The sequence below is a fragment of the Labrus mixtus genome, chromosome 23, assembly GCF_963584025.1.
Source record: "Labrus mixtus chromosome 23, fLabMix1.1, whole genome shotgun sequence".
NCBI classification, from domain to species: domain Eukaryota; kingdom Metazoa; phylum Chordata; class Actinopteri; order Labriformes; family Labridae; genus Labrus; species Labrus mixtus.
In genome coordinates this window covers 14,039,114-14,066,857 of record NC_083634.1, presented here as the reverse complement: position 1 = coordinate 14,066,857, position 27,744 = coordinate 14,039,114, and the positions used below count along the sequence as shown (strand labels likewise).

Here is a 27,744-nt window from a genome sequence, read left to right as displayed (position 1 = left end):
GAGTGTTGGCATTTATGACACATTCTATTTGTTTACCGTTGTGCCGCCGGCGGTTGCGGCCAGTCCCCGTGGCAACCAGGCATTGTTGATGGTGTTAATTAGCGACATGTCCCTAACGGTCTGCTTGACTGGAGAGTACGGATTGAGAGTGACAAATCGGCTCGTGTATGAGGGTGTTGCACAGGCAAGTTTTGGGAAGAAGAGAGGGATGGAAGGAGGGAGCGAGCGGTAGCCTTGTCTCCGGGAAATTGTGTGCATATACAACTAATTTGCATAGGCAATTACGTTTGTAGGAAATGTAATACTGCAATTGCAATTTTTATGAAGATGGGGAAACATTATTCTAAATGTATACGGTATCTGTAAACATCCACTCTTTGGTGTTTTTCATTAGTTTTCTGTGGAGTCTCTGCTCCTGGCAAGTAAAGCATGATTGTTGTGTCGGTTGTATTAAGGCTTCTCGTGTTTAACACTTGGTTAGGATGAGGGAAAGATTGTGGTCTTAATTAAATATTGAACAAGAGCACTTCAAGCATGAGATAGGAAGCATTGACTTTTTTAAGTATTTACCGACACTATAGTCGCTCTCCTCTCAACATAAACCAAGTGTTTTAGTAGCCTGACCACAGCCACTTTTAAACTTTCACTTATAGTCTCTCTGTCACAGAAAATGGGGTTTTGCTTAATAGGCAGACATACTCAATTACCAAGGCAACAGATAGCTATTCAAGCATACACTCCCTTCGACATATATTGACACGAGGGGCCTTTTTTAAAATACTCAGGTGAAGTAGTGCAGGGTTTAGCTCCTGGCACCCCAGGCCTTACAGCTCTAGCTTTTCAGCATCCTTAGATACAGTCTCGGTGAGAGTTGTAATAAACCACCTCAGCACTGTACTCCCTTCATTCCCGGTCAGGCTGCCAGGAACAACAGACAGGTTCCATCAGCTCAGTCGCCATTTCTGCAGCTGGGTTCCTTTTGCAAAGGCTTGAAACCTCCTCGTTCTCGTGTCCCAGAGCTACTCTGCCGGCAGTCTTAACACTAACACTCCCCCAGGGTTTCAGGCTTCCAGTGTGGGTCCTCAGGGGTATTACTACATGTAGCTAAGGGCAACAAGTAAATTGTCTGTCCATCCGGAAACTCTTCAAAATCTCTGACAGTTCTGGCCAAGCAGCTGGAAGACATCAAATAGTAAACCATAAAATATTTATTTTAAAACATGCTGCTAGTCAAAAACATCAGTGAACACAGTAATAAAGTTGTATTCTTGTAAAGTAATCATCGTATCCTAAACTTTGAAACACTTACATGGCTTTCATAATTTGTGTTTTAGCAGCAGCTTCACCTCTAGAGCACAAAATGACATTATTTATCAACAGTCACCATTCCTTGCTGAAAAATACGATGAGCTTAAAAAAGCACCAAAATACACCAGAGTGTGACTTTAGGTCAGTGGCTCCTGGTGTCCATTTCTCAGCTATGCACGCCAAACCATTATTGTGACCTTTTTCCTGCGACTCCCGGGCAAAACAAGTGAGTCTCATCTCCTGGCATTCTTCTTTCTTTCCAGCAAAGCGAATTAGCAAAGCGTGGCAGGAGAAATGGTTTAAAGAAGGAAATGATGGATGGATGGAGTTCGAGGCGCAACGGAATGGCTGGTTATTTTGCATGTCGGGAATTGAATGCAGATGTTGAAAGGAATTAGCTACTGATGGATGTCAGTGGGGAATGGAGGGATGGGATAGTACAGATTTATGATGGATGAGCAGAGGATACAAAAGAAAGAATTGATGCATGGAAGATGGAGGACTGCATGGTGGTATATTTGTTGGAGGGGCGATTTAGGACGGACAAGTTGATTGAACAGGACACATGTTGGAGGGTGGATTATGTCCTGATTTGAGAACTTCAAAATAGTTGTTTTTCACACAAATAATGAGTTCAAATTGATAAAAGCACTAAATCATCACAATTGAAAGCCAGAACCACACAGCAATGTCACTCTTTTATTCTTGGTTCTTTTCCTTCTGTCAAGGTTTTCTTGGATTTCTCACTTGCTATTTTCTTTCATTGTTAGAGAAGAGGAGAAGTGAAGAATGGCAGATTGGAAGGGAAAACACAGTGAAAGGTGAAGTGACCATCAAGTGTTCAATTTTAGGTTCTGAGGCCAAATTCGTTCACTAGTAACTCCCGGTCACTGCAGATACCAAGACTGAACTATAAAAGTAATTTTGACATCGTAAAGACAAATAATTGGAGTCTTTGGACGGTAAAGATTGAGACATAACCTTTCATTCTTCTCTCGATAGATCAAGGTCCATTTTGGGCACTTTAGATGATTAAAAAAAAAAAAACACTTTGATCACACAATGTTGAGATTAGAAAATGGTTTGATGTACATATCTCCAGCCAGAAACTCAAAGTGCTGTCACTGTCTAAGGTGAGAAAATAATATTATTTAATAAAAATTTTTAAAAAAAATGAGCTACCATTTTGTGATACTGCTCACTAAATATTGGCAAAAGTAAAAAAAAATAGCCAAGGCAGCTGTGTCCAAAGGTTAGATTTTCATAATTATTTTTCCCTGTAATTAAAAAAAAAATTGCAGCCATGCCGGTTAAACTTTTTCATTAACTGAAACTAAGATGCGAGAGATATCGTAGAGGGATGGGTATCAAAGGAGGTGAGAAGGGGACAGGATTAGCAAAGTAAAAAAAAAATGATAAGAATGCTGGGGGAAAAAAAAAAGATATTTGAAGCAGAGAAAAGATCAAGTGAAGCCGGCATGAAAGGAACTGAGTTGAGCAAAAGAAGGAACAAAACATTGCTTTGGATGTTTGTAACTGCAAAGCACTTTGTGAGGAATCTGTGGAGGAAGTTTGGAAGAAAGGCAGAGACGCCATGAAAGCCTGAGGAGATATTTTAGGGGTGAGCAGAGAATAGAAACACAAGGGCGGTTGAAGAGTTTGTCCAAATGTCACAATGACACCATCGAGGGCAGGGAGAAAAAAAAGGGACAGAGGATGAAACAAGGGTGAGGGAAGTGGCAGTGATGGAAAAACATGAAGGAAGAACACAGGGGTCGTAAAATGCTCAGCAGCCATGCAACACGTCAGGTCAGTCGAGTTCCAGTGTTCACAGAGGAGGGAGGGGAAGAGCCACCAGCACGGACAGAACAGCTTCCATAACCTCAGAAGTTGCGGTGGACTGGAATACCAAATTAAAAAGGAATAAGGGAGCAACTTGAAGGAAGATGAAGGAGGGAAATGAGGATAGAGTGAGTGGGGAAAGCAGAAAACGAGGACATCTGAGTGATCTTGGAGAGGTTGGACGGAGTGGTGCCCAGAGTCATTCAGAGTGATAGCAGAGACCTAAGAATAAGGACGGAGATTGTTGCTCTGAAAAAGTTGATTATAAGTCATCACATGTAGTTTAAAGTCAGGATCAAGCCATAATAAAAGAAGGAAAAATGTCACTATGGTGTCATGTTTTGTCTTCGTGGCTTAAACGGAGTATCAAAGCAAGACAGAGGAAGGGACAGTGATTGAGTCGGGGCGGAATTGGTTGATAGGAATAGATGGATTAGAAATAGCTTGGCAGGTAGAACGATGCTGTTAAGAGCCGTGTGGGAGACGGCGTGATGAGGAATGGAAGTGCCAACAATGTCAGAACAGACACGTGGCACAACTGTGACACCATCTTCCCCCCACTGGCAGAGAGAGAGAGAGAGAGAGAGAGAGAGAAAAGAAAGAGGCGGGGGGAGATGATGGTAATGAGAGAGATCTGGAAGCCATAGAGGATGTTTGTCATGATGTCTGGTTAATTCACATGTCAACAAGCGACCCTTTCCCCCTCTTGGCACCGAGAAATGGAGGCCGGGCTGAAGACAGTGAGAAGGGAACTGCAGGCGGATATTTTTTTTTAAAAAAAGGATCGCGGGCCTGTTTATGCTGGTGTGCCCCACATTATAGTAGTAATATGTTTTAATCAGTCTGAGCCCTGGGGTGTCAGAGAATACATTTACACAGTTTGGGTCCCAATATAAGAGGACTTCTAATATATGTTAAAGATCTAAAGCCTCAGGGTGTCGAGGCTGGGTTGACTCAGTTTGGAGCTTAGCTTAATGCCTATTTATTTGAGAGGAGACACCAGACATTTGAAGTAAATTAATGTTAAAAGAGTAACTCCCGACACTTCAAACATACCCAGTAACAAAAGTTTTAAGAACTGCAAACTGAACAGTGAGAAAGCACAAGCACATACTTCATACTATAGACGTGTCTTAGTTGCTGGTGTCCAGTGTTTCCCAGTCCATGCATCCACGATTCTGTCAGTTGGATCACAATACATAGATGAACATAGATGTTAATGAGTGTAGTTGTCTTTATAGTTTTGGGCATATTGTCCACACTAAGCCATGTTTTCAGTGTGTTAAATTATGTATTTTAGTTCAATTGAAAAGTTCAACAAATCCTAATATTAAACATACACGTCACATGCATACTCACACAGGTTAAAATAAGCAAAAAACTACCAACACCTATCTGCATATCTTACCGATATGATGCCCCGAGGTGTTTCTTTGTTTGCTTTTTTGTTGTAATTTAGTCATTAACAATGGTAAAGAATTCCATGTTTTCATTGCTTTATATGTGACTGTACATTGAAGGAAATTAGTGTTTGCTTTGGGTAGTCAAAGCCGGCCTGTTGCTGCTTGTCTGGTGGCATATTCATGTGATTCTAAATTCAGGTTGAGCTGACTGTATGGACACAAAGGTGTTATGAATTGCATCAACTTTCAGCTGAGACGACTGCATGCTGTTTATGTTTGTGTCGTTAGTGTCATTGCTTGTTTCATAATCACAAGCCTCTTTGTTTTTATACACCGCATTTTGCCTTAAACTTTAGAGGAATTCATTCCATTACTTATGGATAGTATTCCCAATGCGCCAGGGTAACCAACTTACACTAGATTCACACCAGCGTTATCACAGGAGTACTTGTTTGAGGAAGTAAACAGTCGCACATTATTAGTTTCATAACCTGGTTGCTATAGTACCTCTAAGATTTTGTCCTCATGTTTTATGTTACATAACTTTGGGAATTTAGAGAGACACAAGCTGCAGCCCAAACCGCCAACCAACAGTACCAATGGGCACGCATCGTGCGGGTCACTGTATTTTGTTTCAAGTTAAAACCTAGCTTTAGAAAACCTCATCGTACTCTGCAGCCTGAGAGAATTCTTAGCTTCTGTATCCGTTAAACATCTGGATGTGTTAGGTTCTTCTGCCTTGGCAGTATGTTCAAAAATTCTTTCCTTGATTTAGATTTGTCCCATTTTTACCTTTTGCCAGGAGCTGTCACAATCTAAGTAGACTTAATTTGAATTACAAAGGAAGCTGGTATATATTTAATGACTTAAATGAGTAATGACTCACGGCAGGCGTTCAGGCATGTACCTACCTTAGATCCCCCACATGAAAAACATTTGTGTGTTTTGTGAGCCCGGCCCCCCCTGGTTGAGAGTCAACATTCACTCACGTTGGGTGCCCATGTAAAAGCTGAAGCATGTAAAAGAGGCTGGCTCACGGGTATCCAGAGGCTCGCTGTGTTTAGTTTGGGTCCCCGTGTAACACGAGCATTACGTTTTAATGAGTCTGGGCTCCAGGGTGAGAGAGACTATTTACTCTGTTTGGCCAGTCAGCTGATATAAAACATGCTCTCATGCTTTTCAAATGAAAGCACTGGCAGGGATTTCAAGCTAAAAACAACAGATTTTAGAATTTCAAAGCAACACTAGTGGCAACAACAACCACTAGAGTCTCTGGCAGAATATGAGGAGAGAGACAAGATAGGGATGGATGAATAATGGATGGCATACGGGGAGGCACGGATAATGAGGACAACTTTGTTTTACAGTTTTTAATCCACACATGATTCTGGAGTTTAATAGTAATACTCCTGGAAGTCACAATCCTATTGGTTGAGATAAAAGGAATAGAGCGAGTAATGGGCTAAGACAAAGATTAAGTGTAAGCCTAGGAGAAGTTAAGAGGCGCTAATGGTGTCAGGGCTCTGCATGAGGCTCATAAAGATCCTCCGCTAACAAGAGAGAAAAAGAGGATGGAAGAAATAGAAAAATAATGAGGACACTTGTGTATGGAGGAATTTGAGCCAAATTGGTAAAAAGTAATTCCAATTTTAAAATGCATACACCAACAAACATCCCATTTTCTGATCTTGTATCTTCTAGTTTCCTGCAGTTCTGTCGTCTAATTATGGCCTGAAGCCTTTTTTTTAAACCCAATGACATTTCCTTGAAACTTCAACTAAACTAGAAATTAAGAAACCATTCACCTGAAAACTAATAATCCATGATAACACTCTTGTCAATCCCCTCTTCTGGTTTTTGTGAAACATTTTTTGCAGTCGAGCAAAATGTAGCTACTTGACTTACATGATCTTTTTAAAGCACTGGCATCTCTGAGCTCAGACCTCTGTCCACGCTCAGGCGAGTTCATTTCTGATCAGGATAAGGCTGAGGCGGGCTAGTCTTTTGATGTAGAAGTGCTCAGCAGACAAACCTGCACCTCGCTCAGTTTACCTGGAGGCAAAAGAACAGGGAGAGATAGTACTTTAAGTATTTTTTTTTCTCTGGCTTTATGTCTAACACTCTTGTTTTAAAAAGTATTTCTTTACAAAATTGAGCTGTGATTGCATGTTGCATCATCTATTACATACTTTTGTGCACACACTTTCCGTCAGGCAAAGTTCTGTTAATGGATGTTTATAACATGTATTTCAACCACTGAAGAGTCTTCTAGTCTTCTGATCACTCAGAGCACTTTTACAAAAATACAAATGATAAAAAAAATAAAAATCTTTGAAGCCCCCCATGACCTTTCCTTCAAGTATTTTGAAAAAAATATCAAGGGGTCATGTACTGTGTTTGATATTTCTTACCCTTGTATTGAAACACAAAAGGCAAGTCTACAAAGACGTGAGCACGTCTCAAGCTGCTGGACTTGTAAATGAAGATGCTGCAAAAAGAGCGACAAGCTTGTGGCACTTTTTGCTGCTGAAAACCAAATGTGGGTGACAAAATAGATTCAACATGCATCAGACAGACACACTTCTGGTTGGGTCTGGTTTGAAGAAGAAGGCTACGATGGTGTGAAGGATGTCTGTGATGCATGAGACATTACTGCAGTGGTAGATCAAGGCTTCAGCATAATGATCAAAGTGCTTTTGTCCTTGTAAGAAAATAAAGAGACATGCACACACTACTCATGCACAAGGACATCCCCACACAGACAGATACATTTACATTGCTGCACACTCGCACAGAAGTCTATGCACACACACACAAACACACACACTTATCCATCGTATCATCCATATCCACTTTCCTGTTATCCCTCACAGGCTAATTCATTAGTTTCGCTGATAAAAAAAAGTAGCTCATTAATTTACCGTCTTTGTATTGTGTATGTGCGTATTTGTGAGATCAGAGGAGAGGGACGCAAGGGTCATAAGTAAAATTAGACAGATTTTAAATTAATTCCGGAGAGTGCCTATGCATGCATATAAAGAGGGCACATTTGTGTATGGATTGATGTGCAATGTATTCCAATTACAAACAATTCTTCAGCATTTTTTTTTTTTAAACAGGAGAGAAGAAAAGTTTTGAAATGCATGGAAGAGGTGCAGAAAGCCCTGATTTTTTAAAAAGAGAATGGATACAACAGTGTGTTTATAAGAGTAAGGAAATGTTGTTTACAGTATGTACAGACAGTTGGAGAAGGAACTGTGGACAGACTGTTTGTGTCTGGGTTTGAAAAAGAAAAAAAATAACATAATAACAGTGGAGAGCTTTGGGGCAGAGGGGAAGAGACAGAATAAAAACTGCAGAGTGTTGGAGTTATAGAGACCTATAGACACATTTCTACAGCTGGTCAGTGGGTGCTGCCTCTATTACTGAGGTGGTATATCAGCCTTCTGTGACAGCAGCATTCATAGTTGGATTAAACATGTTAGACAGCTGCTAATGAAGGAACCTCAATCAGGCGACCTGGACATTATTTAGATTCCATATATAAGACATCTTTTACAGCAGCAACACGATTACATGATGGAGAAATAAAGAAAAACTCCATCCAAACCATCTGCAGCATAACGTGATGAAATGCTGCGTAATATAATTCTAGTTATCTTAACCAATTAACTGCTGATTTTAACCATCGCACACTACTGTAGTTGCATTGTGAATACATTTCTATAGATTTTCTCTGAACACTTTTTATTTATTTCTTTTGATTAATGCAGCTGGTATGTGACAATTACATGCAGCTCTACCTGATTATGCAAACTAATAAAAGAACGTTACATGAGATCATTTCCGGTGATGGACAACTGAATACCAGCGACAGATCACTGAGAGAGGGCAGAAATACATTATAATTACCATCTTCTCGTTCCACCTTTTGAAGAATATCTTAATCCTCTGCACGTCCAGTGAATGTCCAGTATGTAAAGTGTCTGCTCTCATACAGTGTGTGATTTGCACACACTGTTTTTTTACCAAAGTAAAAGTTTGTCCCGACTTTTAGAGCATCTGACTCCACAGGTTCTTCACGAAGTCCTTTAGATTGTTGTTAAAGGTAAAGTTATATAGAAGTCATGAGAAATGTTTTCACTTTTTAGGACATCTTGTATTAAAACCCAGAGCTGCTGAAGGGAGACTCCACCGCAGTAATAGTGGCTTGTCAACTTCGGGGCATTTTGGAGGTAAAATCAAGTGAAATATCAAAGAGAAAGCTAGGACTCAGCTAAAGGTGGTGGATGATACAGAGTAAGGAAAGCTTTAGATGAGAGAGGATCAAGAGGGAGATGGTAGTACCTGAGGAAATGGGAGCAGAGAAATGTAGAAGAGAATAGCAGGTAAAGAAAAGTTGAGATGTGGAGAAAGAAAATTGAGTATGGAAAAACAAAGTCATGGGGTCCCATTAACCCAACGTTGTATTCCTTTACCTCCACTCCATTTTATTGAGGTTACACGGGTTTGTTTTTCTCTGTTGGAGAACATGTAGGCCCAATGTAGCTCGGTCTCGTCATTTCTCTGTCAGCTGTCAGCGTCTGTCTTCCTCTCTGCCGCGCTTCTTCGCAGTTTCCCACGACAAACAATGGAGTGAAACCAAAAAAATGTGAGAAAGCAGTCTTGTTTAAAAATAGATCTGCAGGCTTATATTTTAGCTGAAAGCCCCAGACAACTCTTAGTTGAGGCAGGATAGAAGCAGTTTTCCTGCCTCTGAACTTTGCTCCATCTCTGCATTTCCCACTTGCTCCGTCCCATTGGGTGTTCTGATTTAATGAAGGGGAGGGAAAGCTTTTACACTGCTTGTTAGAACATTTCCCCCCCCCCCCCCCAAAATCACTTGAATGTGCAGAAAATTGCACCAACCCCGCCCATCCCCCACCTCTACTCTCTTTCAGCTACTTTCCTTTTTTGTCATGTTTAGTTTATTCCACATCTTTACGTCCTCATACTTGACCTTCACTTTTCTTACCTGAATTTTCACTTTCCTTTTTATGTTTCCCTCCTTCTAATTTGCATTTTTGCCTGAGCGAACTCCTCTTGCATTTTCATCAGCTTCCACGTCATCCCCTTCTTTTTTTTGTCTTCCTTGCTTCCACTCACATTATCATGAACTCGTGCCACTTACACTCCAACAATGTGGGTTTTGACGGGGTTACCTTGCACTCTGCCTCTGTCTTCTTTGTCAATTCCCCTCACACCTATCTTTCCCTCCCTCAACTTCGCTCTATTTCTCTGTCTGCCATGCATTTCTTAATGCCTTTGAGACCTGCAAGTCTTTTCCACTGCTGCTTGCTTTGACAATAAAACAGTTGAACTCTGTATGTTTGGGGGAGGAAGGGGAGTGGAGGAGAAAAGGTGAGACGGCGGGTAAAAAAGAATAAGATGACGTACAGGTTCATGCTTGAGGAGGGAATGAAAAGGCCACATTTGAAAACAAAACTGCAAATGACATGAGTTCACAACATACGACCTCGTCAGACCTCTTCAAACATCACACAGCTTCAATTTCTGTTTCTCCAATTTTACATTTCATTTACAACTCTAGAAAGAATAAAGGACAACTGCATGTGGAAACTTTTTTTTTGGAGGGGGTTAGAGACTAGAGTTAAGGTTAGGGTCCGGTTTATGCCAATTAAATGTGTTGTTCTAATGTTTAATAGCTCAACCTTTTTCATGCATTGACAAAAAAAAAAAAAAAATCAGTAAGTATCAGGTCAGAATCGGCTCTGAGATAAGAGAGGGAGCTCTGATTGCAAAGAGTAGCATTTATAAACCTGCACTTCTGTCATGGGCCGTAAATAATACATAATTTATGACAATTTTAATGAATAGATTTTTCATGAATGCAATAAATGACAAACATAAAATGATTTAGTAAATGCCATGCTTTCATGATGATGAATGGCTTTTGCTCATGAGGGATGAATATGAAGATATTTTCGTGATTATAGTTGAGTCTCATCAGAACAGCTTCTTGGCTTAGGGAGCAATGTAGCATCTCCGTCTCTGCTTCCTGTCACTGTTAATGATCTCCCCTTTGTATTATTAGCTCTCACATTTAGTGGGACATTTTGTGTATTATTAGCTCTAACATTTACTGGGTTGCCATTCGATTGGGTTTCATTTTTCGGGTTATTAATTTCATCAACAATGAGTGCCGAATAAAAGTTTCTGTTGTGAGCGGCAGATTTCTACTCGGGTGATTGCACTGGCATTAAATCTCAACAGTCGTCCTTAGGAACAAAAAAACAACAACATTGTTTGCAACTAGTAAGAGTAAAAGGTGACAGGTGACAGTGAAATTGAAGGTAATGTTAAATGTTTAAAGGGCTCTTGTACATTTGTGCTGGCTCTGAAATAGCTGCTCTGGTAATTGAAAGTGCAAATTTGTCCTTAATGGGTTCATGTTTTTATAATGTAGCTCGTGTTCAGACATTCATGCAAACATAAATACTGCATGACACGAGAAATACATCCAAACAGGGACTCCAGGTCATAAAGGTTAAGAACTCAGGAGTCTGGTTTATTTTTGTTTTCCATGTTTTGTCAGCTGCTTTCGTTGCATCATGGAATTATGATAATGAAAATGGAATTCCTAATCAGCAAAATAGGAAGAGGAGGCTGGCAGTAGATGTGAAATTAGAATAAAGATGGTGCAATGAAGGAAGGGAATAGAGGAGGAGGAGGAGGAGTGGTGGAGGTGTAGTTGACCTACTTAGCAGGAGAGGGATGCTGTGCTTCATATAGACCGTACAGAAGGAGGAGGAGACGCATGGAGAGTGAAGGCAAGATGGTGAGTGGCGGGAGGGGGATGCAAAGAGCGGGAGTGAGAAAAAAAAACTGTTTGGCAGTGGGCCACTTTGGATTGTCCGTTTGCTTTGGGAAGACGTTATAGTGTTGTGTCTTTATGTGCTCACATGAACAGAAACACGGACATCTATGCTTCTCAAAAACAAAACAAAAAACACACACACAAAGCACCCCCTCACGTCTCATCTTTCCTTTTCCGCATCACATTTTCTGTCACTATTTTTGGCCGTCGTCTACATTCTCTCTTTCGTTAGCTCCTCAGTAACCCTCCCCTGTCACCTCTTCCCTCCCTCTCTAATTGTATCGCAACGACATTACGTTGCGCCTGCTTGAGCTAACGACAACACGAGTGTCGTCCCGCAGGCCCGAAACTGACAGGTGTGCGTTTTCCCTGACCACATGTCGCTTCAGCTCTGTGACTGTGAACGCTCCTCTTCTTACTGTGGCCATGTGTTTCTTAGTGAGAGAGAGAGAATAAGGCAGGGGATTGAGAGACGGCGGGTGAAAGGTGAAATAACTTCATATGTATCATAAAAATTGACATTTAAATGGTTAATGTGCAGGGTGCTCTTGTTCAGAATGCATCATTATCATGCAGCAGCCTCATATTTAAAAACCCATTTCATTTTTGATTAATATGATTACACCTTCCATGGGGAACGTTCTCCTACATTTCTGAAGAAAAACAAAATCCTACCTCTTAGTCATCTGCTGATATTTTGAAAATGTCATAATGTTTTATTCTTCTTTCTTCACTTATAGAAAAAGTTTAAAATTCAGCTCTCTGCTGGACTTTGTGTGTTGGCAGTGTATAATTTAATGTGCTGAAGTTCTGGATTGATTTGCAGTCAAGCACACTATAATCAAAGAAAAAACCGACTAGTCGCCTATGTGTCCAGCTGTCGCTCGTGTTGAAGTGAAATATAGAAAGTCTTCTATGCAAAAACTAATTGCTTGGAAAATGTTGCCGACGGAATGCATTTAAAATGTAAATGGGAAATATAGTTTTGTGACAAAAAGGAAAATAGACTCTGCAGTGTTTTCTGTATTCTGAGTCTTTATTTCCCTCAGTAATTGTCTTGTTAGACATTTTCTCCCGTTTAACTCTTGATTAACATATTTATTGATTATAAGTTTGCAACTTTTCAGTCATAAAAATGTTTTTTGTTTTTTTTGCAATTTCATTTTCAGTGATCAAAACTTTCTACGGGTAATTAAATGCTGAAGAAAAATGTGAACTGTTTACCGGTAATTGTGTTAGGAAAAGAAGCCTTTGGGGTCAAACCATTTAGAAATCTGAGTCACAATTAAGGAGACATATCTTATGAGCAAAGTCGTTCTTTCTTTTGACCTTTGGACCTGAACTAAAGTACATTTTGCTGTGTAAAAATATAAACAACATGACATTGATGATATGCATGGTTCCCTTTCTTCACGGCTACATAAACAACATTCAACATATTTATGTACACAAAAGGGTTATTTGTAGACTGTATAATTTATATTTAGAGCTGATTTAAACCCTTTTAAAGTATTCCTTTAATGCCTTACATTAAACACTAAATATTCTCATTGTGTCACACATGAAAATGAAATTTGAATGCTTGGATGTTAATTAACCCAGACTCACTGCAGCTCTACATTACACGAGGCTATCCAATTAAAGAAGACATTTAGCTGATTCTGTCCACCCAAACATTTGATACATGATGAATATGATCCTGAGAGGAACGAGTCATTTTCAACACGTTGGTGGAATTAAGTTGGAAGCTCTTCTCGGATGCAATGAAGAATAGGTATTGCCTGAAGAAATGTTTTCCTTGGTCACGCTGAGGAAGATACAGAGTAGCTTGGCAGCTATGATGAAAGTTGAAAGATGGTTTGAACTTTTGGGATAGCCAGAAGGGAGAGAGAGAGAGAGAGAGAGAGAGAGAGAGTCTAGACGAGCCAGTGCAATGGCCAAGGCATTGGCTGCAGGGCAAGAAATATCCATGTGTAGGAAAATACTATTTTGTGAAAATTGCATTACCTTAATATTACACAAGCAGGGAAAAGGTGAGGCTGGCTGCTAGGACTCCATATAACTTTCTGACATGTGAATTGGGAGTAAGTTATTGTCAAATACACGGGACATCCAAGAGACAAATGTGGGTTAGCAAATGAAATTAATCCAACACAATAGAGCTTGAGAATGCTATTTTTGTTTTCTTTTTATAGTCCTAATGATTACAGCATGAACACATTTTAGCAGCTCAAGATGCCTATACTTACATAAACAAGTTTTTTTTTTATGGTTAATGGTAAATGGACTTGACTCAAGTCTTCTGACTACTCAAAGCACTTTTCACACCACAGGTCACGCCTACCCATTCACTCCACATTCACACGCTGATGGCAGAGGCTGGCATGTGAAGTGTCCCATCTGTTTTGAACGAATCCCATTCAAACACACCGCTGACGCAGAAGCGGGGGCGCAATTAGGGGGAGATGTGCAGCATTAACAGCTGGAAGTAGGTAGCCATATATCCAGAACAAACTACAAGCTGTGCAGAGTCAGTGATGTGGTCAGCCAGAGAACGACGGTCCACAATCTTAGTCTAGTTCGTTAAAATGCTCATTATGAAGAAAAGCTTAGCCCCACTTTGGTCAATTAAAGACCCAAAATCTTGTCGGGAATAGACAAAAGAGCTTGACCTACAGACCAAACGATATAAACATCCCTGAGCAGGGCTAATGATGAGGAGGCTCACACAAAAAAACTAAAGTTAAATCAGCACCTGCAGTAACGAGTTAAGTGTGAAAATAATGTATCCTAATCGCAGATCTTTTTTTAAGCTGTGGATTTGCTAATGTGAAAGTTAAAACACAATGGAGGCAAGTTATGAAGGTCTTGTTGGAAATATAAAAACAAGACATGTCTGGGTATTTGATGCTCCATGAGGACACTCAACAATCAGTCTTTATTTAAATATTAAGAACTCAAATTCAACAGTTTCCCCCCCCCCCAAGGTTATGAACATTTTATAAGACATTTTCCTGGATGAGGTATTGGCATATTCAAGTGCCATTCTCTCGGTACTTTACTTAGGCTGTATTCTGACTGTGGAGACATCACTAGTTGTGTTCAGAGCCCTGTAGGCGAGGGCTTTTGAAACACGAGTATATTTTTATGTTGTACGTAATGCTGCGAGAGGAATGTGTTGTACCCATCCATCCATCCATCCATATCTAGACATCTTGAACATTCATAGCACGATCCTGTATCATCTTGACTCAAGCTAACATGTTATTTATAAAGCCACTTTTTAAACAGAGTTACAGAGCGCTGTTTACACGCATAGAAAAATCTACATAAATAAAAAAAAGCTATACATAAAATGGAGCTAAATTAAAGCCCTGCACCAGAGACCGGAGTTGATTTTAACAGATTGAAAGACTTTTTGAAGCCTCCCACAGAGTGAGCTGGTATAACTGGGGGGATGAAACTGTTCCAGAAGGATGGGGCCTTAATGTAACCCTGATATTTACAGTCTATGTTGTAACCGTGGAGAAGAGGAGTAATGATTATCTAATATCTATGTGGCCTGTAGGTAGAATAGGAATGTAATAGTGGGTGTATGTATGTGATAATGAGTGGCTGTATTTAAATCTTTTATTATAATAAACATGGAGCCAATGAAGGGATGTGTGCATTGATGGGATTTTGGATCGGAAATTGGTAAAGGTGAGCTGCCTGGCTACAGTCTTTCTAGACCGGATTTGCAGGCGGGACAGGACTGCTCTGACTAATGGAAGCGTACAAAGAACCTAAGGTATAATTTACTCTTCTCTGGCTGATTTAAATGTTTAATTGTTCCAGGTTTGTCCAAACTTTGCTCATGTGTGGGTTATTGCTAAACCGAAGGCATCCTAGGAGTTGTGTATAAACTCTAAATCACATTGCGATAATCCAGAGGTCACACAAAAGTGAGAAAAGTATGGAACCGAGCTTTGCAGAAATCCAGAGAGTAGAGGAGAAGTTGAGGACACAAAGTTGTTCATACATACTCGAAACTATGTTTGACAAACAGGACAAGAGTCAAATAAGGAAAGAGCCTAAAATACCAACCCAGTTATGAATGCATTCAACCTGGATAAAGGGATCACAGCTTGTGGTCCATCCAGACCTGGACAGCTCTCGTATCAGATGTGTGTGCTTATTTGCGTATGTGTGTTCATCCATCCCACCTCCAAAGCCCCAAACAGCTTGTAGTGCCGTCATGGACATCTGGTTGCCACTGACTCTAATGGCTGCGCTGATGTTTAATACTGCATGAGAGGCGAGAGTGACTTTGTGTGTATGTAGTTGGTTGGACAGGCGGCAGGCATCTGTGCACATGTATTTGTTCCCAGGTGTGTGGTGTTAAGTCTCTGCTTAGTGTGTGACACAGAACATAGACATTGCAGGCTAACTTCTTTTAGCAGCTGGACACTTGAAGCTCAGTTTTTTAACTCTCTTTTGAAATATGGAGATAAGGGAGGGGAGAAGAGAGAAGTGGATATGCAAGAAGGAAATAAGTAGGGAATATCTAATGAGAGCATATGTGATGGGGGGAGGGAAGAAAACAAGGACAGAAAAGGGAGAGGCTCAAGCAAAAGAGGTGGCAGGTGAACTAGGAGATGGGAGGGAAAGGAATGAGGGGAGGAATGAGAGAAGTGGAAGGGAAATAAAATGAGACCGAGGAGTGGAAATAAGAGAGGCAAGAAAAATATGAACGGAGAGGGAAATGAGTGTTCTAAGGGGAAGTGGAGGCGCGACAGTATGTGTGATAATTAATAGAAAATCCAGAAAGCAAGAAACGGGGAGAAAATGAAAAGGAGGGGGAAAAAAAAACAGAGCAGCAGAGATACTCTATTGCTCATTAAGGTCGTTATACTTCTGTCTGGCTCAAAGACGCGTAGTAACACTCTTAGAGGAATGAAAGGACAAACACATTTAGTCAGGACTCCAAAATGTGCCTTTTCATGAAGGATGGGGCCCCTACAGTGTGTCAAATTATTAGGTACTTATTTACAAATACGCTTTGGATATGACGGATACGCATGGAAACATATTATTGGCCTTGGCTTGTTATTGCACTGCTTGTGGTCAGTTGCCAAAACCGGTGATAATGAGAGGGATACAGAGGACAGAAGGAAAGAAACACTAGTGCAGAGGAAGGCAGAAAGGCTGGAAGAAAAGAGAATAACAGGATAAATAAAGCCAGGGATGCCCCAGGGACGCGGCCACATAACAGGAGGCAGAGGGAGGGAGAGGTAGATAATGGTTTTGCGAGATGAAAAAAAAAAAAACACAAAAAAAAAAAAAAACAGAGCCAGTATAGAGACAGGAAATGAAGGTGAAATTGAAAAGACGGGAGGAAAATTGAAATAGAAAGGCGAGGGTTGAAATGGTTGTATTTTGGGTTGAGGTATGTGAGTGACGTGGTGGACTCCCAGGCAAACATCGGACAAGCAAATGTCAAGTGTAGCCACACATAAAGAGTCTGCCAAACCTGAGAGGAGGCAGAAACGGGCGTGATATTCCTTAAATCTTTTGGCCGATTGGAAACTTCATGCACTTCAGCACCTTTACCTGTGTACCATGCATTTTCACTTTGTATGTTTTCTGTATTATCTGTGCTTTATTAAGTACATGTGACTCTCCCTGCGACCAAATGTACCTACAGTTACAAATAAAGTAACCCGACCCTCAGTGTTATTTGATAGTCCACATACTAGAGATGCAACAATCAGATGGAAACACCGAGTTTGTCAGTTTACAGAAACAGAGTGCAGCAGGATGCAAAGTTACTAACATGTAGCTGCTGCTGGTTACACACACACAGACACCAGCTGTTAACCTGCACGATGCAGACGAGGTAAACATGAACAAAGAAAGGACGCAGTGTTTCACACGAAGCAACCATACACAATAGAATACCTTAAAATCACTCCAACGGTCCAGGCTGTCAGAACTGAAAGGAAACTGTGACTAATATACCAAAGTATGTATAAAACAGTATGTATTGAACCTTGTTGCATCCCTACTACATACCCAGATTTTCTTAGATGGAAATGGAAAAGGAAGTCATAATAATATAGCTCTCAAGGCACCAAATTAAGTTGACATGGCGCCCTTGCATGTATCACTAAGGCAGGTAGTGAAATAGAGTTGATCACGGCTCTCTTGTTCTTAGCTTTGAGAATGACGTGTGGAGGGCGGGAGGAGGCAGCGAATGACTTTCAATTAGAGTTAGACCAACACGCCTGACTGTCAACCATATTGGTCACCAGTCACAACAACTGAAGATGTTTGTCACCCGGCTACTGCAGCCATCTATTCTCAGCGGGGGGGGGGGTCTCGGTAATGATTCCGAACAAAGGGGAACTGCCTGGGTATCTGTGCTTCTGTATGTGATGGTGAAGTGGGATGTATTCTCTGTAATGATCCAGTACAGGGGATCCATTCTACAATCAATGTAAATTGGTGTTCAATAAAAAAAAGCAAATCAATCCAGGGCTTCTCTTGCTAATAGCCAATAGTATCACCAGGGTGACCTTTGGGTGTCTTGAATGATCCAGTTGGAGGGAGCTGATGATGCGGAGGGTCCATGGCTATATTAGTGACATCCAACCAGTTTACGTCAGCAGCTAAAGACTTTATTTCAAATTAATAAAGCTGCAAAATGGTTCTTTTTTTTGGTCTTCTCTTCAGACAATGGGCTATCGTGATTTCTATGTGTAATTTGGGATTCTGAGTAATTTAGTTATTCAACCAGTCAACTCTCTGTAAAGCCATTATGCGCCTGGTTCTTTGTGTAACGTGTTGGTTTGCCCTGTGTATTTTCAAAGGCTTTTGTGCGGACTGTGTGCATGTCACATGAAGTTTTGCTGGAGTTCTTTTTTTCTGGAGGCAAGCGTCAAGGTTTTTCTTTCAGGAGCAGTCTTGAAAGATTTAGTTAAGGTTGCGATGGTGCATAGTTTGAGAAAGTGTATCAGGCTGTGAAGAATTGTTTTCGTCGACATTATCAGTTAGCATATTCTGTTTTATTTATTCCCAGTACTGGATGGAAACATTTCCCCTTTTTTCGCTTTACACTTAAACACCCGTGACCGACATTCGTTTTAGACTTCTATCCCTTTGAAATATCTACTTAATTAAACCAGAAAATAAGTTGGAGTATGAAATATCAAGAGATCTTTCAGACTGAGAAGAGGCGGATATCCTTCCATGAGGACAAGATACTGTCCATTACGTCTATGATTAATGATAATAAAAGTCAGCTCACAGTATCTGAAGATGTTAAAAAATCAACCTTTTTAATCCCTGCTAATATAATGTAGGAAGTTTGTTTCCAAAGTTCACTAATCCTGATGGCTCCGGGGGTTTGTGGACAGCACACAGACTTGATTTCACTCCAGCATACCACAGTTTCATGATACAGACATGAATCCTAGTCAACCGAGACAGCAAGACATCCAATGTTGAAGGGCATAAGTAATCAAATTCAAGAAGAGGTCCCTTTTTTTTTTCTCCATGGCTTCACATAAACTGTCACAAAATTTCTTGGGAGTCAACCCACTTCTGCATTTAGACATGGAACCAAAAGCAGGAAGACGCTTCTGAGAGTCGATCAAACTCGTGACCAAAGATGTGAAGTTTGCAACACTTTCTGTGTCAAATCTTTTGGAAAGTAGAATTTGTGTGTGTGTGTGTGTGTGTGTGTGTGTGTGTCCGTCTTTTATGGTTATCCTACTTTGGTGTTCTTTCCCAACCCTGAAAACTTTCCATGGAAGAAACCCGAAAAGTAAAAAAAACTGTTGTGATTTGTGACCTCATCCAGTTTCTACCTGTTAATACTCAGAGCCTTGAAGAAAGGCACAGAAGAACAGCTGCATTTGCTTCATACCTGAGAAATTCTTCAACCCTAAGTTTTAGAAACACCAGGTTTTGCTTTTCGGGAAACAATAACGAGCAAACAAACTTTATTTTTCCTGCTTTTTTTTTTTTTTTTTTTTTTTTCTGTCCTCGCTGTCTCACTTCTCTTCTCTCACCTCTCCTCACCTACAACCCCTTCCCCGCGCCTCCATTCATCCTCACAGCCTGACTTCAAACATTAACATGGCACTTATATTCCCGTCTCTGCTCATCTCTGTGTGTTATACCGTCTCTCTCACTTTATTACTCTCTTTACCTCTCTGTGCCGCTGCCTCTCTGTCTTCTCCTCTCCCTCACTAATTGGTCTGCTATCAGTTGGAGCTCAGATACTGCTGTCATTCTCTGTCTTTGTTTTCTATACAGGCTATACCGCTTCTTGTCTAACTGCTTTCTCTCCGTATATTAGCTTCAAGTTGATGTGCGCCATCTTTCAGCTCCATACATAAACACATCGTTTCTCAGACGAGGGAATATTAGGCAGCAGCAGGACTGAGAGTTGGTGGAAAGTCACCAAAAGGGTAAAAGGTTGGGAAGGGTGAGGAGGAGATAAATGACTCTTGTTGGAGAGGTTTGTTAAGTGAGGAAACCAAGCAAGGTGGAAAAGAGAAATTAGCTCGGCGTTGAAAGGCTCAGGGACTTTCTGAGTGTTTTCGGTGTTAATACAAAGGCAAGCAATTGTGAAATCTAGTCCTGGGCCTACTTAAGGTGCCTGAGGATTTGGGCCATTACTGTGTTACAGCTCCTAAATGGGTTTAGTAAGTAACAAGGATCTTGTTCAGTTGTTAGTGGAACCACCTAAGACCTATAATAAAGGTCATTTCCCTCTTCGTTTCTCCACATCCCTTTGATTTTCATTCTTAATAAGTAAGCTGCAATGTACTGCAACTTTATAAAGAACAATTCATTTCTACAACATGATGTGCAAGTCATTTGTCATCTAAATATTCACTTATTCATGGAGTACAAATGTGACCAGGCTGAACAGATTTTTTTTATTGTTATTTGGACGTGCTGATACTTAACGAGTTTTGTGGGTTGAGCGTTTTGGACAAAAACTCTGTATTTTCTGTTTTTTGCTGGAGCGAGGCATTTCTCCTTATCATATAAAATTCACATTGTTGGATGTGATATTTATCTCCGTGATGAATAGCAAGGCACTGTGACAAATCCACTCTGACAAATATGAACACATTTTTCCTCACTGCAGTTCACGGGTCGAATAATCTGTCCCATTGTTTGCTCAAACCCCTTTGGTCAAGAACCCGACGGCAAAGTGTCCAAAATGTGAGAATCAGGGTATTCCATTTCTTTAACAAATGCTTTCTTGCCATGTTACACTTGTAAGGCAACTTCAGGTGAAACATTGAACCCCACTTTTCTTGCCATTGCGTTTTTTGTTTTGGTTTCAATTTTTCCCAATTCACAACACGCCCAGTAAACTTCAGGTTTGGGCCTCTGAAACCCATCCATTCTGAAGAATACATGCACACCGTTGGGGAGATCTGTTTGTCTGACTGAATTCCTGGAAAGTTTGCAAGTTAGAGAAGTGGGATTTTGCGACTTGAAGACAGCAGACTTGGCTGTGAGGATTTGTAATGTGCCCATTGCAGACAAACGCTCAGAGAAATACACCACTGACCTATTCAGCAGCTGTAGAGTTTCTGAGTGATACACTTCAAACGCTGTGAAATGAAAGGGCGCTGTCAACACGAGATGGTGATAGAAAATAAAAGAAGTACGTACAGCGGCGTTAGAATGACTGAAATTAGGATTCCATTAATAGTGACCCAGAATGAAGACATTGCCAATCACAATATGAACTCAATTTTGTATTATAGTACATGTTTTTGCGTATTTTCTGATAGGCAAGCAGCCAGAAGGAAAACAAAGGGAATGTTACATTATCGACACCAAGGAGCAAAAGAGTGGGAAAGAAGGAGGGAATAAGGAGGACAGTCGTGGTCCCAATCAGTGCACGTATGTGTCGGAGAGAATACAACACATGAATAATGAAATCATTCCAAACTGTGACTATATACAGAGTGGAAACAAAGGGAGATAAGACCCAAAGAGATGATGACATGATGAGAGAAGAAAGTGGAGTTTTCTTGTCCAACTGCGCCCTGGGCTGAAACAAGCGCTCACCTTGACTTCAATTATTAACACAGTGCTCGGCTTTTCATTCAATTCTGCCTGTAAAGATTCTCTATCTCAATTCTTTCCATTTGGCTACAAGGTCTTTAGTGGCACTGTTGGGCTGTGCGTCCTTGTTAAGCGCGAGATAAAGGCCCTCTCTCATCTCAGTAGGGTGCTGCTGTCGCACTATTCATCTCTTATCTTTATGCCCCCAAGCCTAAACTAATCAACTTCAAATTCAAAAAGGGCTCAAGCGCAAATCTACAGCCTGAAAGTGCATTATCACTCATTAGCACAAAGCAGCAATCAAATCAAAGACGATAATTGATACAGAAATGCTTTCACTTGCGGATAATGAGCACAATTGAGCAAAAATATTTTGTTTATTTGCAAATTCTCTCTTTTAGCTCTCGTTTAATTGCTCTTCAAGGCCACGCAAGACACTGAAAACTGGAATTTATTTTTCCGTACATAACAACCTCCGCCTGAGCGATTCCAATAACTGGGACTCCACTGCTACTTTACTGGGTTCCAGTCCAACTACGTATCCCAGATATATGTCTGTGCAGTAAAGTGTGACGGCAAACATCTGTCTTGCTCCATGTTTGATTAGTCTCCTGACACCGGAAAGACACAATCGTTTACAGTGAGGAATTCAATTCAGGAAAATATTGGTCTCAAAATGTTTTCTCTGTGGATGACTGTGTTGACATGTATTTATTCCGGCCTGCCTGTTCACTACCCCGTGCATTTTAAAACGATGCATATTTATGTAAATGATCTACAATGGTCTTGTTTCTTTGTCTGGATCTGATATAGTGAAAACACTGCCTTACAGACGACTGTGGGTATATTTAGAAAATAAATCCTCTAAAGGCCTTTTACAAATCATGTGCTGATTGGAAAATGTATTCAGCATTTTGTAAGATTCTCCTGAAGTCTGTTACTCAAATCCAGATGAAAACTTTCTTTTTTTTAAATCCCAGATGTTTCTTTGGTAGATATTCATTGTTGGACTTTTGGCTCCTCGTTCAGTTATGTTGATTTTGTCACCATAGAAACGCTTCAACTCTCTGATTGGAACACACATCTTTCTCTCACACATAGTCAAAAGCTCAACCAGGAAATAATAATTCAATGACCTACTTCAAAAACCTTGTGGTCTTGCTATGACAGGGCGATGATCAATCTGTCATCAGTGTGTCTTTTCTTTGCGGAGATGGAGGAGAAGCAACAATCAACTGTTTAAAATATGAGGCTGATGAGTTCACTGCTCTGTGGATTTACAGTTCTCACAAGTCCGTTAAATAATCCCCCCCATTTCCTTTTTTTGTTAGACTGTTAGTTTGTGGCATGTAATCACAAAACACAATGACAGCGTCTCACACACAATCACCCTTTTGGGCTTTACAGAAACTGTGTGAAGACCACCAATCAGGCCCGTTTTAATGAGTTTGGGCTTCTACAGATTGGCAGCCAATCAGTCGACATCTCTGGTTGGCATGGACAGCTCCCAGATGTGAAGCAGTATTCGAGGCTGTTTGGGAGTTTAATGGTTTTTAAAAAAAAAAAATAACTTAACTGCAGGACGAATACAAAGGCGAGGATGTCAGGGGGGGCAGACATGTCTTGAGATAGTTACTGATACTTCCTGTTTTATCTCTTCAAGTGGTTCTGTGTTGGCCGAAGGCAGAGACAGTTAGATTTTAAATGGGATGTTGATGGAAATGGCCTTGATGCTCAGTCAACTGTAGTGAATGTAAAGGCTGAAAGCCAAGAGCTGCATTGGTTTCAATGTGAGCAGTGTTTGTTTTTGTATTGTTTACTCCCTTACAATGTGAAACAGAAGAAACCCCAGGCAACCGTCCGACAGCCAGTAAGTCACTTTAACTCAGCAGGCAGCTCTAACAGATGCATCAGTCTTGGGTGTGTATGCTTGGCCTGCTGTGTTAAGGGTTGAAATGGAACAATCTTAAAATATGGTTTGTTCACAGTAAGGAAATATTTAATGAATTGAGGTAAAGTAAACAGAGTGTAGTTTTCCCAGGAGCATTTGCTCTAAGGAAGGTTGGCAACTGCCTCAAGACTACTGAGGAAACAAATTGCCCCACAGCTGGCAAAATATGTCTCATCCAGAGCGCTCGTAAACGTTCCTTTCATGAATTCAAGTTTACAAAACACTTTTATGAGCAACAGAGAAAAACCCTAGAAAGGAGAAATAGAGTAGTCTGTAAATCCTTTTTTTTTTTTTTTCAACCTACTTCCAGTTTCCTTGTATCACATTTATTGAGTACCTTATTTCACAATTGGAATGTTTTCCATGTGAACGTTTCTTTGTCATCTTTCTTCAGGAAAGTATTTAGTTTTTTATTTAACTACGATCTGTTCTCAGAGTCAATTATTTTATGTTCTGATTCAGGGTTGGGACAAAATATCAATTCAACTAAATATTGTCGAGTTGTGTGATACGATTATTAAAAAGCGTGGTGCTAAATATGGATATTAGAATTTAACAAAATACTGCGCTCTGAATAGATTTGACTCACTGCGTTACATCGTCATGACTACTCACTGTCATTTCCTGTCTAACTGACAGGACAGTATAATGTCTGACAGTGGTTCTATAGATGCTGTAGATATATATATATACTATATAAACTGTAATGTCACAACAGCAATCTTTTCAAAATAAAACTGAAGTTTTGAATTCAGAACACATTTCATGCAGAGTAGCTTTCAGAGTAATTCACATGCACATCATTAAACATGAGATCTACTTCAGTGACACTTGAAGTGCTGATGACCAGCCTCAAGCCTTTAAAATCAGAGGAGGAGTGGCGGGCTTCATGAAAATCACGACCTGGAAATTGGGGCTTTGAGCCTTGAAACGGGACCCTTGCACAGGTGTAGAGGAGGTGTGTTGCGTGGGCAGCAATGCCCATGACAGTTTCCTCTGCCTTCACATCTCTTACAGTTGAAAGCTTTACGAAGGCAGCCTCTTTCAACTTGGTCTCCAGTTAATGTTGAAAAAGATCCCAACTCCTTAGTGACGGATAATTCTGTGAACCTGTTCCAGACTTTGAATATTAAACCTCAATTAAAACCACTTTGATGTCCGTTCATTGCATACATTTAGTATTCAGCTTGATAAGAGCTCAGCAGCCATTTAATACCTTAAGTTTCTCTTTTTTAGAAAAACATTTAGCTTACTGTAAATCTGCACTTGGCCCTTTTTGTTGACTGTTTTAGAAGAATGTTTTTTGTTTTTTATGAACACTTACTGTGTACTCAAATATAGCATGGTTTTAATAGCAACCTGGTTATTGTTGCTCCGTTCACTATGACTGCTAAACTGCCAGCCATTTGTTACAGTACAGTAATATTGTTGCACATTATGGTAACGGGGCGAATTATACAACACTTTGATCATTTCAAGCCATTGGAGATGAATAGCTTTGAAGAATGGGTCAAAATCGCTCCAGATGGAATGGTGGCGCTGTAAAGAGCAAAAGCATAATGAAAAAATATTGTTGGTCATAAATGTTGGCAGCTCTGCACATCTAAATTGTCTGAAAATATTACCGGCGTGTCATCGCGGTGGCACGACATTGTTCTAATTATCATTTCTGCTCATTCTTGTCTCCCCGCCCTCGAGGGTCTCCATATGTTGCCGTGTCGGACAGTCCTCTCTCTCTCCTCTTCACGTCCCCTCTCCTCCCTCTCTGCTCTCTTGCCAAGTGCTGCTCAGAGTCGTGCGGCCTTTCTGTTTCGAAACTAATCTCGAGCTTGTTTTCTCCCCTCTCATCTCCTCGTTTCGCTCTTCTCGTTTACCCGACTGCCGTCGCTTCCCAATACAGGTTAATTTACTGTACAGGCCCCTAACCGATACGATGCTTTTGCATTCCTGCGTCTTCCTCATTACAATCAACTAACAAGCCATTAACACATGCTGTGAGTGATGTTTGACATCGACACTATAGGAATATAAAACCTTGCACCACTGCACTAGAATTACCATTTTAGTCTGGATCCCTGACTCCTGAGTAGAATGTAAAGTCTTCGCTTCAAGGGAGTTCTGCGGTTTTCACGTCTTTCGTTGACAGTTACAATTATTTGAAGTAGCAGAAGCAAATATTCTGACAGTGCACATTACTGACATAAATATTGTTAATTCCTGCAAAAGCATCCACTCAGATAACTAGCCCACGTAGGCTGAAACAATAATAACATCCCTAATGACAGAGAGATATTTTAAATCAGAAACTGTTAAGTGTTTTGTTTTTTTGTTTTTTTGCCGACTGCAGCAGAATGCACCTCAATAAAATCTACAGAAATGCTGCAAACATCCTTTAATTTCCTCTGCTCGGACTCCAAATTACATTCACTTGGTGTTAATGAACAATTATTCATTGCAATTTGCAGCCTCTCTCTACAGAATATTAAGTAAGACAATGTACTTCGAACATCATTTCCCTTTGCAGTTCATCAGTGATCTAATTCTAAGAGCTCAGTGTATCATCCACAAACAGTTGTAGACATCTTTTCTTTTTACACAAAGTCCCTAACTCGTTGTTCTTCTGCCCTCTTCCTGCCAGGTCTTCCGCAGCGGTGAAGGTATGGGCATCCGCCTGGACAGTGCCTCCGCCTTCCAGGGCGCCGTCATCTCCCCCCACTACGACTCCCTACTGGTGAAAGTCATCGCCAGCGGGAAGGACCTGCCGACGGCGGCCTCCAAGATGAGCCGAGCCCTGGCCGAGTTCAGAGTGCGAGGGGTCAAGGTAGGACGTTCTGCTGCTTGTGCCGAGCTGTGCCGCTGGTTTTCTGTGCCTAGTTCTTCCTCTTCCTCTTCTTCTTCTTTAAGTATAGTCAACGATTCCTAGATGAGAAAATGATTGCCCCTGAACTGTTGAAAACTTTCAAACATAGAATTCTCAGTTTTGAAACTTAACAGATTGCCCGACACTGAATGTTCGACATGAGGAGAGATAGAGTCTTGACAGCTGGGATGAAAATGTAACTCTGTGTTGGTCTGCTGGGAATCGCTTGACTAGAGTTTATCTCAAGCTATCCAATCCAGTCAGTCAGTCATTGTTTTGTGGTGTTAAAACAGAAAGACTGAGAGAGGGACATCTTTAAAGGTCTCTGTATAGCCAATCAGCTTGCAAGGGTAAAACAAGTAATTGTGGGTTTAAGTGCTCAGCTGTTTGAGACACATTTCACACATCTCTGCATGACCGGTCTGCCCGATTAGATGCTCTCTTTTAAACTTGAGTTCTGATGTTTTGCCTGAAAACATAATCTGCCCGTGTCTGAAGCTGATGGATGCATCCCTGTAAAAAAAAAAAAAAAAAAAAAAAAAGACGACAAGAGGCCTCTGGTTTTCAGGGAGATTGTGCTGAACATTATCAGCAGGTGCAAATGTTGTTGACAGACAGCAGCAGTGTCAGCAGAGCCAGTGCTAACAGACGGAGAAGGTGGAGGTAATTAAAAATAATGAGCTGGCTCTGTCGTTCATGTTGGGAGTCATATAACGGAATGATGTCATTAACACCCTCAGAAATCCTCTACATCTTTGAAGGACCTTATTTCGAATGTTTTGTTTCCAAAATGGCAATGGACATATCCAGATGTTGATTTACAACGTTCAGGTCAAGACATCTGCTCTTTAACTGTGTTTCCTTAGTTATAAAACATTGTAAACATATTAATGATGTGGCACACGGCAGTGAAAGAAATAAACTGTAATTGTTTTGTTTACTTACAGAAATGTACTCATAATAGACTCCACTACGCAGGAGCAATGGTCGTGTTTACCGCTCAAGATCTGCTTTAATAGGAGGCTGAAACCAGATATCGAGTTATATGATAGGAAAGTATTCTGATTCATTTGACTACACACACATGTAATATGCACCATCGCTGCTTCATGTTGCAGCGAAGATCCCTGCTTCATTTTTCATGGTGAATATGGATTAATGTTTGAACAGTGTCGATAGCAATTATGTTAATTACAGTACATGAAGAAGAGTTCGATTTCAAGTTTTGAGCAATTATAAGGCAAATCAAGTTTCAGTGACGTCTAATCCAAAGATGAAATGAGGTTGAAGATTTTCTCAATCAGAAAGCAGGGTGAGAGAAAATGAGCACTGATATTAATGTTTGTAAATCTACAATAAATGTAGTGTAGTGATAAAGTAGTGTGTTGTATATACTGAAGTTTGGGTTCATGATTAGCATCAC

At 40.5% G+C, this 27,744-nt stretch overlaps 1 protein-coding gene across 3 annotated transcripts in view; it reads left to right on the top strand.

The window, feature by feature from the left end:
• Positions 1 to 27,744, top strand: part of LOC132958292 (pyruvate carboxylase, mitochondrial-like) — a 275,195-nt gene that overhangs the window by 104,677 nt on the left and 142,774 nt on the right. For all 3 annotated transcript variants that reach the window (XM_061031022.1, XM_061031024.1, XM_061031023.1), the window contains exon 12: positions 26,100 to 26,282. In XM_061031022.1, the coding sequence (XP_060887005.1) occupies positions 26,100 to 26,282 (183 nt within the window). The remainder of the gene's footprint in view (positions 1 to 26,099; positions 26,283 to 27,744) is intronic.